This window comes from Melozone crissalis, unplaced genomic scaffold (assembly GCF_028551555.1).
Source record: "Melozone crissalis strain CALT ecotype California unplaced genomic scaffold, PUWL_Pcris_2 ptg000042l_1, whole genome shotgun sequence".
Lineage (NCBI taxonomy): Eukaryota > Metazoa > Chordata > Aves > Passeriformes > Passerellidae > Melozone > Melozone crissalis.
Window position 1 is genome coordinate 37,337,555 of NW_026535820.1, and position 16,147 is coordinate 37,353,701.

Here is a 16,147-nt window from a genome sequence, read left to right on the forward strand (position 1 = left end):
TTATATGCCATTTCTGTTTCCTAACCAGCTTCTTCCTTTCCATAGCCCTCATATACACAACATATTGTATTGATTATCCAACTACTGCCTCCTGTCTACTTGTAAAATTGGCTTTTTAACAAATTGAGGGGAAAACCACATCAAACTCAATGCTGTTCTTAAGAACCATTGCTCATTAGTGACTTTTTATTCCATGGGAGATTCAAGGCATCGGCAGATAAAGAATGAAATGTTACAATCAAGAGGGTGGACAGCACAGGTAGGATATTCAGCCACAGGTCTCCCTGCAGTGTTGCCAGCTGCCTGGCTCTGCCATCACCTGGATGCTGTGCTCAATGCAATGTGATGGGTGACCATGGTTTCAGAGGTTTATTGTGCTCTCTTGAACAATCTCCACTAACTATCCTGTCCTTAAAGAGAGCAGAGTAGAATAACCTGAAGTACCTACCTAGCCTGGGTGCCAAAAGCAACATTGCTATGGCATTAAGACCCCAGCATAGACTATTATTTAACTCTATTTTCCAAGTGTGTTTTGCAGCCAAAATGGAACCCTGTTACCATGACTAAACTGCTGCAGCTCCTCAGTTAACCAGCTTGAACAAAGTCTCAGTTGTTACTGCTGTGCAGACATACCCTTAATCTTAGAGGCTAAGGCAATGGAAAGAGACAATCTTTTGCATCCTTGAGGATCTATTGGACATATACAGACTTTGGCTTAAGAAGTTCCCTTTATGTTATTGTTGTTTGCAGTTCTCTTTAAAATACTTCAGCACTGGCTGGGATGACTGTTCAATTCATCCTCACTGCTGTACATGTCCTCCACTTCAAGGCAGATGAGTTGACTAAAGGTTCTTCAAACATGCTGAGGGCAGTTATAAAAGTCTGTTATAAAACTGTGAGATAAGGGCAAAGATATTGGAGCTGTTTACTGTGGTATCCACTCCACTGGTATCAAGGATAATCACAGAAAACTAGTAAAGAACAGCAAAAACACAGCAGGCTTTTTAGCAGGGCTATTTCATATTCAGATTCATTAAATCGAAATAAAATCACCACCACATTATCTTGCAGAAGAGAAAAGCAGCATGAAGGGCACAGGCAAGTGAACAAAACTTCTTGATCTTAGCATTCAAATGCATTTATCGAGTATGTAAAATTGCTGGCGCAGATCTCTCTGAAACTGTACAAATGCAGAGTACAACCACAGCTCAACAAGAGGGAGGAATTCTGTTCTCTCCTCTGTGTGCATGCTGCTATGTACAGTGTGGGTGTGCACTAATGGACATGAATTCAGGATCCTAAACTCTCCATTGTATTGCAGGCCATGGCCTGCCCCACAGGGTGAGTCACACTGAACAACACTGAGTTCCTGCAAAAAAGACATTCTTTTCCTCCTGTCCAGGTGGAACAGTAAGGCCCCACAGTGAAAATCATGGTCCAGCTGGCTTCAGCAAAAGCATGATTTCACACCATGACTGCATATGTACAGATACATGCACACATGTCCACACATTCATTCTGTACATATACAAAGGTACACATACATTTTTACATTCTTTGGAGGCAAAATAATAAAATACCCAACAAACCACAGGGTTGCACAGACTGTACATCTTTGCTTAATGAATCTGCTTGAGGGAAATTTGTGTTGCTATAACAGGAGTTATTTTGCCTCTTTAAGGACTGTTCCTTGCATTGACAAAACGCCATACATTTACAATGACTAAAACAGGGCACAAGGAAAGCCAACGTAAACACAGCTCACATAATGACAGATAACTTAGAGAGCCCCCTCCTACCCACATGAGGAGAAGAAGAAGTCATGTGCTTTCACTTAGGAACACTCAAATGCTTCCTCAGTTACCGTCTGGATGTCATGCTGAGCTGTGGCACACCCTTCTTCTGCCCTGGATGTGGGGTTTTGCTTTTGTTGCTTATTGAAATTGAACTAACAGAGGAAGGGATGTTGGGAGCAGCAGAGGAGGCTGGCAGTCCAATGCCACGCTGAAGGGGTGTCAGCCTGTGTGCTTCAGATGATCGGTTCTTCTTGTGGCCACTTCTGGGATGTCAAACCTGCATCTCAGAAGTGCTGATGAGGCCCAGTGCTTTGGCTTCTTCTGGTGTTAGCCCACTCTTTAGTGTCCTTCTCACTGCACAGTCGTGAGTTCCAAAAGCAGACAAAACAAAAAAAAAAAAACCAAATAAAACAAAACAAAGCAAAAAACAACAGAGAAAATACAAACAATTAGAATCAGTAATTACACAAGACTTTCAGCGGAAAAATCCCCTGTTAACATGCAAGCTGAATCAAATCAAAAGTTTCTATCTATTTAGGGCGTCAAGTTCAGAAACACAAATGCCCTATGCCAAACTCATGGGAGCATCAACATCAACGCCAAACAGTCAGGCAAAAATACATTTGTCATTTGACATTTAGTCAACAAAAAGTCTTAAAGAAAAATACCCCAGCTTTTTAAGATTTTTTTTTCTCTGAAATTGTATCAGTTGATTTTCAGTCCATAGCAACTATCATCTGCCCTATTATTTTATAATTTCATAAGAATTTTTTGAAAGAGCTTTCAGATCTTTATAGGGATCTATTGAATTTATCGCCATTAAATCATTTGAGAATATTTTAATTTGTAAAACTCTCCCCCCCAACCAAAATTAAAAGACTATAAAAACAACTACTTTATAGTTGATTTAAATCATTAAAATGACTGTTTTCATACATGGTCCCCTTCCTTTTGTAATGTTCCCCCACCCTAGTGCCATTTGTGTCATCTTTGCTATTGGTAGTTTGCAGCATTTCAGCTGAATTTAAATGATAAATCTAAGCCAAAATCTTGTTTCTTAATTTTCCATAGAGTGTTCTGAACACTAGCCCTGACAAGAGTTTTAAAATTTGTGATTGCCTTTTTTATTCAGAAACAAGAGGCTGTGACTGCACACATTGAGCATCAGTGTCCTCCTAGCTCCACTGGTGCTTTGATTTTCAGGTGGGGATGGGTTTTAATTCAAGACACAAGTGGGGTGTTCATACTTTAATGTTCCTCAAGTGCAAAATGCACATTGAGAAGTTCAAGCTTCATGCAAAGCATAAACAGTGACTTAATATTGAACAGAATACATTTAGAGCCTAGAAACAATGAACTCTAGGGGAAATGAATCTTAGAGAAACCAATTGCAAAGAGTGGTCAAGGAGCTCTTGCATCATTTAGCACAATTAAGATCTCTCATTTAATGAGATATTCAGTCCATGTAACTGAAACTGGGTGGTCACACTCAAGGGTTGATCAGGAGTGAGAGAAGGGAACGGATTGGCATAGAAAATAAGGGGATAAGATAAAGGAAGAATATGGCATATCTGAACATTTGATACCATGCAGGTTAAATGAATGGGGTTTATTTCTGATTATCAAACCACTTTCATCAGATACTGAGGTTAATCAAATGAGCTGGGAATGCCACATTTCTAGTTCCTCCCTTATCAAATCCTTACTTGTAAACATTTTTCCAAAGCTCACTCCTTTCTCCTAGATTATTTGTATTATTAAACACCACCAGGGGTCTGCATGACAGCCTTTTAGGATACCCAGTTTTTCCTACAGTACCGATCAGCAACATCTCCCAAGTTTACCAACACTTAGCTTAAAGCACTGCAAGGTTAAATGAAACTGCCAAAACTAAGTTTAAGAAAGACCAAAAAAGTACTACCAGGAGAGAAATAAACTTCAGAAAATGCTCTGGTCTCCTTGCCTTGGTAAACGATAGCCAACAAGATTTTTGAGTCAGTTTTTATCACTGTCACTATTTCTGGCTTCTCAGGTTTGATATGCAAAATGTCCATGGTGATAAGTGGTAATTTCTAGACATAGGCTGTGGAATACCTTAGGATCTTAAGGTCTCAGTGAATCACCCAATCCTTATTTCTATATCAAAATGAACTGTATGAGGAGTGGAGTGGAAGAAAAAATCCAAGAAAGCTGCAGTAGAAACATTTCTTTCATATTAAACCCAAAGATTTCCCTGTGTATTTCGCCTGCTTAGCTGCCTACTCTGCCTCTCCCCTGAATGCTTTTTTCTTTACCCTCTGTAACATCAACAGCCAAACATGGACCGTAGCTTGTTTGGCAACCAGACAATAGTGTCATGCTAAATAACACAGGGGACCAAACTTTCTCAGGGTGGCTATCTAGATGACATTTTATCTTCCCACTGATGCAAAAATGAACTGGAAAACCAAATGTGGAATGAATTTCCATGTTTTAGACACTTCTGTGGAAGTGTCAAACCAAATGCATTCAGGACTGCTCTCATACGTATCTCCAACTCTCTCAGACCACACTCACTCACTCACTCACTCACTCATTCACATTTTCAAACTAAGCACAGTAACTACTGTAAAACAAAGCTGTTTTTCTTGTCAGACAGGAAGAAAACAAATTGTTATTCCTGTTTGTAAACATTTCACAGGAAATTATGTACTCTGGTAACACTGGTTAGATATCAGACTAATGTAATTTCTGCTCTTATTTATGATAAGATAAATCTGGAACAACCTTTGTTAGATCAGTACAATTGCTACTGCACAAATAATTGAGCTGAGAGTCTGTGTAACAACTGAAAGGAAAATGAGGGCCTCTGTAAATTCTACCAAGCAGAACACAGTTGCTAAATTCCTCCATCAGCCTGAGTGAGAGAATTACTAGTTTACTAGGAAAAGCCAACTAGATCTACAATAATATATAGGTTTCTTTGAAGGAAACTACAGGAGTTTATATTCAGAAACCATAATTAAGAGTTAAAATACCATGGTAGAAACCATCTTCATGGAAAAGCAAGTAGTCTTCTTTATGTTAAACAAGATAAGTCTCTGAATCTCCAGATGCGTACCTTCCAAACACACTAAAGTACTAGACTGATGCCTTTTTGTATTAACCCTTTGATGACTGAAGGAAAGAAATCCTGTATGTAGCAGGTGGTAAAGATGAGTGCCCTTTTCTGGGTTTGCTGTATGATTCACACAAGAAGTCTGGAGACCAACCCCACACTTGTATTTTTTGTGCCACTGCAAAACAAGTAGGAATGGCAATATTCAATGAATTACTGGGACATATGCAGTTGTAATTAAACAAAACAATCCCAGGTTCTAACTTAGCTCTCCTTTAATACAGACAATGATAACTTGGGTTTAAAATATTACAGGGGCTTAAGCAGGAAATTTCCAGCAGGAAAAAAGAAAAAAAAAAGAGGAAAAAAAGAAAGAGAGCGTCAAACAATGCAGAATTGTTGTGGTCATAATGAGATTGTCAAGAAAATAATAAAAAGCAAAGATGTGAAGAATATTTTCAGTGACAGAATGATTCCCATAAAAACTGATGGCTACTGACTTGTATAAACTAAGCATGTGGGGCCAAATACTGCAATATACTGTGGCTACTGGCAGGATTAAAGCTGTCCACCATCAATAGGCAACTGGAAGGATAACAGCTGACAGAACCATGGTCCAGACTCAAATGAGGGAATTCTTAACCCTATAATGTAACAGGCCAGTATGACACAAATGAAGCCACTTAGCGTTTGAAGTATTATGTACTTAGGGAGATGAAAGTAGTTTAATAAAAGGTCTCTTTTATATAAAAATTGTATCTACTATGCAGAGATTACAATATATTTCCTCATTTGAAGATATAGTGGATGGGTGCAGCATACATAGTAATACAAGTTCCAGCCCCACTATTTTCTGCACTGATTTGTTGAATATAAAGGCTTGTGGGTGATGAAACCAGGAGAAGGCTGAGTTATCTACAGGAGCAAAAACTGCTGTGGGAGGTGGGTGAACCTTGTCTTGACATTCTGTTACACAGATGTCCTCAGTCATTTGTCTATTTCCTCATAAAGCTTGGTAGGGTTCCTCTACCTTAGGTCATGAACATGTTCTGTCATCAAAACTGAATGCAGGGAGATATTTTCCTTCCATGTTTTATAGACAAGGCAAAATTACATTTCTCAACCTAGGTCTTCACTCTCCCTGCTTCACTGAACTTTGTCATGTTTCTAACTGGACTAGACATAATATCTTGGCCTGTAAAACTCTTGGCCTGCTGCAGATCACATTAAACTGAGTTATGGAATGCATTTTGGAGGCAGTGACAATAAAAATAAGACTTTCAAATGACCTTTTAGGTTCTTTGAGCAATTTTTAAAACATTTGCTAAAGAAACATAACACAGACAGAAAATAACTTTTACTCTTGTCACAAGCAAAGCCTGCTGAGATCCCATAACCAAGAAACTAAATGTTGTTTTTCTGGGGTTAGAGTGCATTATTAATAATGAAATCTAGAATTCTATTTGATATTCTGGCACAATGCAGTGTGCTTAGGATGAACTCAATGACTTTGACTGTTGGGTCAAAATCTACAGACATATAGCCCTTTCTTTATGCTGGAAAAGTTTTTAAAAAGAGTAATTCCTGAAGTATAACTTCTCTCTTGGTCAGAGAACATAATTACCTAGTGTTTGGTTGTTTCTTTTAAGAGCAAATAGCACTTCAAAATCCTCTCTCCATACTTTTTTTCTTTTTTTTTTTTTTTTTTTAAGATTCAACAAAGAGTACAGATCAGTCTGGCTGGCACCATTTGTTCTTGCATTTGCAATGGCTTTTGGCATGTGTGTCTCCATTTGTGTGAGTCACTTGTAAGGCAGATGTGACTATTCTCCTGCTCAGGCAGTCACAGAATGAGTGCCATTCCTGCTACAAAGATGTGGCAGACACAGAACTTTCCCTCGGTCCCAGCTGCAAAGGTAAAGCAGCAAGTTGCTGATTTGGAATGAAGAAAATTCCACATGGTGTAAATTACACAGTGAGGACAGCAAAAAGGGCAGATTATAAGAGACAACACAGGCCAGCTTCATAATCTCATTTCATTTAATGTATTTTAGGTTTTTTTTTCTGTTACCTATCCACATACAGCTTGCACTCTTAAGTCTATGTTTTCATATATTTACATTTAGCATATTGTTTTGGACTTTATTACAGTGAGTCCAGCAATGGCAATTTCCAACTCAAAAGTTCAATCCATACAGTCTTGCTCCTATTTTCTTATTTTAATCCTTGTCATATTTTTATGCCACTGTCTGTATAAGTTATGTTTAATTATGCGTATATCGTTGCTTAATATGAGTAAGCCTAAATGCTTCATAGAAATGCTGTAACATTTTGTGTAGCGATTTTCTTACAGAGATTTGTAGGTGAATTTTTGGAGTATATCACACACTACTCTGAAGAAGTACAGACCACTGAAATGTGGTCTTTGTCTGGGTCAGCCACATAGAAAGCTCTCAGAACCAACACACGGTTATGCATTATTATTCTGTAGTTTTGCTTTAAGTCCTGTCAGCACTTCACAGAGGGCACAAGTTTTTCCTAACAAGAAATCCAGTAGGTCACAACCACCTTTGGGTGTTACTTATGGTGGCTGTGAGATAAAGAGGAGTCTAGCAGTGGGAAAGGACAAACTGGCACTTTATAAGGAAAGCTAAATTTGCTTTTTTCATCTCCAGGTGGCTTATATTATAGGGAACAAAAAGTAACATTGCTTTAGAGAACCTGGGCTGCATATGAAGAGCATATGTGTTTTCAAAGTAATATTTAACATGTAGTTGAAACTGTTAAAGTTTCCAACTTTATGTATTTCACAGATCATCATTTACTCAGTCCCAACAGTAGGGCATAAAAGATTTAACTCCTTCCTTGAAAGACCTCTGTGACAAAATCCCCTTAATTTACATGAATTCCACTATGAAGAGTTACTACTAAAAGCAATCTTGCTGCCACCTCTTTCATAATTTCTCCACTTAACGCCACCAGTCAGAAGTGATTCCACTATTAACAGGTAAAGCATCAAGAGTATAAAGCTCACCAGCAACCAAGGCTGCATGACTGAGGATACAGTGAGTCATGACTGAGTCACTACACACTGTTTTCAAGACCAGACTGTGCATTAAATATGTACAGGTTGGAAAAAGACAGGAGATGGGTTACAAAAAGTAAATAATCTATTGTAAATGCTTAAGGCCTGCAGCCTTTACCTTTTATTGGGAATTTTAAAATGACCCACTAAGGGTATTTATCAAGCTCTGAACACAGAGATGTCTCTTGGAGAGTGACTAAGCAGAGGAGTGTGACCAAGCTTGAGCACCTGGTCTCTGCGGAATACAAATTAATTATTCCCATTAGGAATCCACGCTGGGGAATAAAACAGTACACGGCATCCTCTCTATGAGCCCATCAGATGGAAAATAACTGTGATCAAAATAATCTTGTAAATTCACTGATCAGATGGTGTTATTCTGCCTAGAGAAAGCCACATATACATATATATATTTTCTTAATTTTTTGTTTCTTGGCCACAGTGCTGGGACAAGATAAATGCAAAATAGCTTTTTGTGAAACATGTTTCTTCTTCTTCTAGGAGAGACTTCCCTCCAAACACTGACACTCGTGTCCAAGCAAATCCCTGCTTTCCCAGCTCCTCCTGCTAATCTCCTTGGTGGCAGCAGAGGGCTCCCTTTGGCAGCTGTGGCAGCGCCCAGCTCCGGAAAGCCACGCTGGGGATGGTGATTGTTTGCTGCACTCCTTCAGAAAGGCAGCATGAAAGCTGCACTGCACCTCTCTGCCTTCTCTCCTTCTCAGATGAGGTGCTTTCCAGAAGAACTCAGTGATTTTTCCAGCCAGCAACTCACTGCTGCTGAGTTCTTACTAGGATTGATGTTTTACTAGAAAGACATGATCTTTCAGGAAGGAAGGATGACAAAAATAAGGAATAAATTACTGACTGGAGAAACATTTGCAACTTACTTTAATACCGAGAGAAAGCAAACAAAATACATGTCTTATTGACTTTGGATTAATGGTGTGCAAATCAGCTATCTCTATTTTTTTAGATACTTAAAACTTAGGTATCCTACTTTTGGGAATGAATCCTGTGACAAGAATTCAAAAGCCTTTACCTGTTAAAGATATCAATTAAAATGAAATCAGAGGACAATATAGAGAATTGACTGATGTAGTAAATGATAAACTGGCAAAAGCGAAAACAATTTGTATGTCCTGTAAGAGGCAAACAAATGGAGTAAAATTATTTCTTCTTCCTACAGAACTACAGTTGAAAAAGTAGCAAAACTGTGTAGCATAATGGCATTTATATAGAAAATGTCAATGCCAATATGCTGTGATCAGGGAACAGGAACAGCTTTTTTCCCTACATATAATACTGATAGCACTTTATCAGCTGCTCATCTCCTGCAGGTTCCCCTGCATTACCTTCAGCTTGTTCTCTCCTGAAATTAAGGAAGTGCCACTTGGCTAAGAAGAGTTGGCCAGAGAGATTCCAGCACTTCTAAGTCGTTGTCTAGAAGCCCATGGGAAGTTGCACTTGGTTGTCCCAATGTTGGAGACACAGCACAAGGATGGCCTGCCTATGCTGTCAGATCCTGGGGGGACACTGGCTTCACCTGGACAGGCACTTGTCCCATGAGGTGACAGCTACGCTATAACCACCTGGGACCACCCATCTTAGCAGCAGCTTTCTCCTTGTTCCTGCACCACAACCCCTGTGCTTGGGTTGTAATGTACATGTACATGTGAACGTGTAGTGTTCCTATCTCTCTTCTCCCTGTGAAGTGAAATAAACAGGGATAAAAGATATGTAGCTTTTATAAACATTGCATATTTAATTCTGACTTACCACATCAATGCAATGACTTCTTGCCCCTTTTTCAGGTGATGTATTACAATAATACTGCCCAGTTTTAAGCAAATACTACAGTCCACAAAATCTCTAATAGTGGTACAGGAATCCAACATAAAGTTAAGGAATGGACATATTGGTGAAGCTAGGATAATTTGTTATGTGCTCTTTATTAACAAAAAAAAAAAAAAAAAAAGCTATTTTAATCAGAAAGTTTGAGCCTAGGAGCACCAAAAGAAAAAATTTCTATCAGAATAATACTCATTTTAGAAATGACTCACAGATTCCTCTAAAATAGTGAGTGGAAAATTAATTTAAGCCTCTTTCACAATCCATTTTTTAAACAGATATTTAAACCAGCCTTTTAAAAACCCTTTTGTTTTGAAGGCTATGTGATGCAGAATTGTACAGGATGATTGCAAGTTCCCTCTACATTGCTAGGATCAGGCAAACACTCTTGAGCCAACCCTGAGGTATGAGAGAAATGGCCTGAAACTCATGGAGACTGCCAACAAAATATATAGGTACTACACATTTGAACATACAAAAAGTAGAATGTCTACCCCTATCTGTCAAAATCAGGTATCTTAAAAGAAAGCTATTGAAAAACCCCACAATACACATTGTAAAGCAGAAACTGAACACTTACAAATAAATGTGTGCCAACTTAGAAATGGTATTGACATCAATTACAAGGGACAAAACTGAAAACATGGAACCAACTATTCAGCCTCAAGAGTTAAATAAATTTATAGCTATCAAAACTCATGGCAAGTCCTATGGGTCACACAACTAATGGCTAATGGTTATGCAGCAGAATGGCAGATATGGTGGTACTTAGGCAAAGGTTGGACTTGATGAACCTGGAGGTCTCTTCCACCCTGAGTGATTCTGTGCTTCTATGATTCTGCCTCTCCTGTTTGCTCTCCTATAGCTGTTGATGTTGACCTCTGGCATAGATGAGCTAGGGGACTACAGAGGCCTCACCCTAATTAGATACATCAATTTCTAGAACTTACTGTGCTCAACTGCATTTATTATTACTTCATGAAGTGCTATTAATAATTTAAATTCATTGATTTTGTTTTTATTTATTTTAGATCATGGAATTCTGTTCTCCTACTTTTGCAAAGATCTTTCCATCTTAAGGATGGAAGAATGTATTACTTAAAAGGCATCCAAGACTCAAGCTATCTTGGCATCTAATGGAGATAACCTTCCAGCTGTCAGAGCTCTAAGTGCTTTATCTCACATTCTATTTTTATTCAATAATTACATTTTTTAAAACCATGTACTAGCCTTTTGAAGGCTCAGTTCTTTCTGTAGGAACAAACAGACTTTGATACTGAATACCATCAGTCATACATTTACTTTTTCTAAATGCAAAGAATGGTTCCTAAATATGCATCACTAACTAGATTACTCTGCTCCATAGTCTAACTCCTGATAGGATCCAGCTACTCAAATCCTAAATAATTAATTGCAAATTCAAAGTGATGTTGTTTGCCTTTAAAGCATTTTATACAGTCTTTCTTCTTGCAAGGTTTTCATTTTTTTTAAAGTATAATTTCCATTAACTCCTGCTTTTGGTCAGGCTATAAATACCAGAAGAACAGTCTCCCTCCTGGTATTTTGGCACTTCTGTACATTTTCAAAGCCAGAAAAAGTAAGTGAAGAGACATGAATCTGAAAAATCATGAAAATAACAAAGAAAATATGAAGAAAAAGTTAAATAATGCACCCTATGAATGCTCAACAAAAAATATGCACCTTTGGATTCAAATAGTGTCCCATGTAGTACTTTGTTTGCTTACAACATGTTTATTCCAAAGCAACACTGCATGTGGTACTAAAACTTGTCTAAAGCTGGCCTCCATGCCTGGTCCTTTGGCACAGCTCTTTCCCACATTTCAGCACCTGATGGCACCAGGCTGATTCCTATTTCACTTTTACAGTATAAATAGCCTGACCTAGGATGTTCTGTAGTTAAATTTAATCCCCCAGCCCTGAGTTTACTTGTCCAGGATTCAGGTAAACTTGACACAATTCCTATGTGCACCTACTTGAGTGGCACCTCAGACCCATTTCTGCATCATGATTTGTAAGTATTTGCTACTCCCTGCAAGCCATTACACAAATAAATAATAAATCCTTATGAGATGTTTCCATATCTCTAAGGTTTGTCATTATTAGGCTGGCACATGATTTCAAAGCCTGATAAAAGAACAAGGCACTATCATGTCTCTCTTTCTTTTAAACATCATAAAGCAGTTTGATCATGTTATCTCACATAAATATTATATTAAATTGTGATTCAATTATTATGCATTCCAAACCCTCTTTTCTAACTCAAATCTTAAGCAGATTTTAGATTTGAATGAAATCTAAGAGTAATAGAAGTATGTGCACACAGACAGAGACACTCTGAGTTATAACAATGTGAGGGGAAACAAGCCTCTCACTCTGTGCCATCCCCATGCGGTGTCTCCAGCAGCATCTGATAAAGCCATCAGTGTGCTCCTCATCATCAAATGCCATTCACACCCAGGCCCTACACTATAGTTCATCATCCAGGGTCAGATGAAGATCTGGATCCAAACAGAGCTATTTCCTTTGAAATAAATAGTCCTGTTTGGCTATTTATTTCTAAGGAATTCACAAATGTTGCTCACAATCTCTAAGCATTTTCCATTTCTAAGTGTTGCCCAGCATAGGCTAGAAGTAGTGCAAATATCTTCCATATGCTTATTCATGTCTAATAAACTGGAGTGATTTTTCCTCATGCTGACTCATAGGAATTGTATTATTCTTCTGAGACAGATCCATCCAGTTCAATGAGACCAACACACAGATGGCACTACAGCAAGGGCCTAATCCTGAGGAGACTGATTTTCCTTTAAGGGAGCTATATTTAAATAGACAGCATGGACAAGTAAGAAAATAGTAGTATCTTCCTATTTGCTATTATGGAGCTTTGGGGAGGCTCTTTAATTAAATGTATCTAAGTAAAACATTGTATCCTAAGGATGATACTGCTAGTCTTTATGAAATTTGGAATATCAACTAGAGTGATTCCTAAACTTGCATTCATTGTTATGGCACCATTTGCGAAGGCTTTCCTAAACTCACCAGAGAACCAGACAATCCTAATTATATTATCTTTATTTCATTACTAAGTTGAACATGTCCCTATAATGTTATAGAAAACCTTCTCACAGGAAGCTGCCCTCAGACTGCAAGAACAGAAACAATATATTTTCAACTTAATTTTTATGCTTTTAAAACATGCTGAACTGACATCTCAGGTGGCTGGAGCCTATTTTTTTACGCACAGAATATAAATATAAGAGAAAAAAAAAAAAACCCACAGCAGAATCTTCCCATGGCATATTCCTTTGAATCTGTCTTTTAACAATTACCTTGAGGGGATGACAGAGCATTTCAGTTCCTGTGGCTCATTCAATCCCGTGCCTTTCTGATGAACAAATACAACTGCAATGTTATTTTCTGAGATATAATGCCAATCTAGTGTATCTGGTAGGCAGGTCACTAAACACCTGTCATAAGGCAGTGACTTCCAGTTCATTAGTGTACTTCTAAATGACAAATTTTATCCTGAAAATCTTCCACTGTGTAAAGGTCTAGCACAGAATCTCTCCAGATCATCACAGGAACTCAGTTGTTATGCACTTATCATGTACCTTAGATTTCTGTAATTCACTTCAGCTCCCACTGAACAAATTCCTTCCTATTAGTCATATCTTGATTTATCAGTGACCCTTTCTGTCTTCAACCAACACATACAGACATTTTCATCTGTCTTTTGTTGGGTGACTCCCTGCCTTATTCCTCCTCAAATTTAATAATTTTGATGATTACCCTGAGCTTTCAAACTCCTCTACATCATTATCCCCTAACCAAGCTCTCTCCATACCAGTCACACTGGTCAACAAACACAAAATGTAAAATGCTTCAAATGAACATATCAAGATGTCTCATTTTCCCATTGCAACAATTTAATATGAATTTAACATAACATTTTCCATAAACCTATTTCCGCTTTCCCCTAGCTATAAAGGACTTGATTAATTAGTATGGGGTTTTTTTTTTCTTTTTTTTACTTCACATTTCACTGTCTTTTTGATGGGAAAAAATCCCTTGCCCATGAGAACCTTCTGCTGGAACCACAGCAAACGTTTATAGTGCAACTGCATATAAATATTTTGGGTTTCTGATTTTGCTAGAAACCATGTGTCTCAGTTCATGCTCACTAAAATCTTTGCTGAATGCTAAGTAAGCCTGACAAGTTTTCCAGTTGTGCACTGAAGGCAATGAGACATATGCAACATGATGTACAGGGAAAATAATTCCTTTCAAGTGAGTTTCTCTTTGATGTTTCTGAAAAGATTGAATACCAAGCTCACGGCAAAAGCCAAAAGATGTCTGAAGATTGAAGGTGATGAATCAAATCTATCAGATAATAGGGTCTCTTTGCTCTACAGGTAATAAATATCATAGTGTCTGCTAATCTAAATCATTGAGATATGCCTAAAAATCTACTTTCTTACATGTTTATGTGTTTCTAACTGGACTATCTTCTGCTCATTTAACTCACATCATGCATTAGCAAGGGTTGATATCTCTTCATTTCCTGGAGATGTCATATTATCAGTCCAGCTGAGTGCATTTTAAACTACTTAATTAATTCATCATCCAAGTATATTGACTATCTCTCAGAGTGAAACAGTTCAGTTAGGATATTCTCCTTCCATGCTTCTGCACATGTCAGCTAAAAGAGACATTAAACTACTGAACTTTATGTTTGTTTTGAAACTGTCTTTTAATCCACTTAAGAGTCTCATCCAGATCTTGAAGAACAAACAAGCACAAGAACTGGATTCTATCATGATTAATTACAATGGAAATCAGTCCCAGCCTAAACATTTACTGAATGTTTAATCCTTTTTTAATACTTTAATGCTTTTACTGAGTATAAAAGACAGTTCAGTTGGAAAATAATATAGTATTTTTATTATCATTATCCTGTTTTGTTGTTTCTGCAGCAAGTGCTTCCTAGGGAAAAAAGGTATCTGGCAAAAATTAGGAATAAGAGGTTTTGGTATATGTATGTATGAAGACAGTGTTGCCAAAAGCAGAGATACTTTAATATGGGATAAACCACAGAAATAGGGATAAAGCATGGAAATAGGCAAACATACAGGAGATTTATTTGATTTGCACAAGCCAACTGCAGCAGTCAGCACGTGCAGAATGCCAGAACTCTGTGGGGAAGTGGGTAGCAGCAGGTGATGCCAGAAAGAGGTAAGGCACGGTGTATGACAGAAGGTAAGACAGACAGTCCAGTGTCAGCTCATTTTCTTTGTTTAGAGACTGGCTCATCTAAGCAGAGTGTCCACTTTGCCTCTGCTATTGCCACATGCATAAGTTCCTTTTTTAGCATGTTGGGGAAAGTGAATATGCTTTCAGCACATGCTAATTTATAGCAAATACCAAATGTTTTTGATCACCCATTATGTTAGAACAACTCCACAAGAAAGAAAATCTGTGTCATTTTTCACTCACTGTTGTTGTCTCCTCTTTGTCCTAACTTCCCAGAAATGCTAAAAAAATGGATGGAAAGGTAGTCAAAAAGCCACATATGGTTAATGACTTAAAACACTAAAATCTTATGGTCTTTGCGTAGTTATCCTTCTCATAGTATTTGCACTAGTTTCTGCACATTAGGAAAAAAAAAGAAACCCAGAAAGTTTTATCACCTCTTAAATACTGGATTTACTAAACCATGAAACCAAACTCCTCAAACTTGAGTGTCGCAGCTCATTCCCAAGGCCACACTACACCATTGAAAGACCACCTTATAAATGTGCTACCTTTTCTTCCCAGTGGAAGTTAAACTCCTCTATAACCACTTTGCAGCCAAGCAGCAGTAGACATTTTGTTTTCAGGGCTGCGGAAAGATAGCATACAGCACGAGAGAGAAAGATTTTAAAAGGTGAAATATCTCAGACTATTTTTTGCTTTATGAATAAGTTCAGCTACAGACACAACTATTAATCTTTATGCCAGTTCATGGTAGGTTACAGCATTTTAAGCAGTCTCCATCTGAGGTCCTGATCTGAACTCTCTAGTTATGCATAAGCACTGTCATAAATCACCATAAACCATTCTTCTTACTCTGCTAAGGACATTTCAAGTTCTGTAGAAGACAGAGTCACCCACTGCATACCACACTGATTAAACAATAGTAAGAGGAACATAAGCCAATCATCAGCACACACTCAAGCCACTCCCAATGCATGTCTGCCTACCCAAGGCCTGGTTCCTACCGATATACATAAATATTTGCACATTCCCTTGCTTTGAGCAATT

The 16,147-nt window shown here is 38.0% G+C and overlaps 1 protein-coding gene across 4 annotated transcripts in view; it reads right to left on the reverse strand.

Annotated features, from left to right (window-relative positions):
- Positions 1–383: 383 nt before the first annotated feature.
- FHOD3 (formin homology 2 domain containing 3) overlaps positions 384–16,147 on the reverse strand; it is a 374,964-nt gene continuing 359,200 nt past the window's right edge. For all 4 annotated transcript variants that reach the window (XM_054284852.1, XM_054284853.1, XM_054284851.1 and 1 more), the window contains one exon: positions 384–2,150. In XM_054284852.1, coding sequence (XP_054140827.1) covers positions 2,068–2,150 — 83 coding nt within the window. In that variant the 3' untranslated portion in view covers positions 384–2,067. The remainder of the gene's footprint in view (positions 2,151–16,147) is intronic.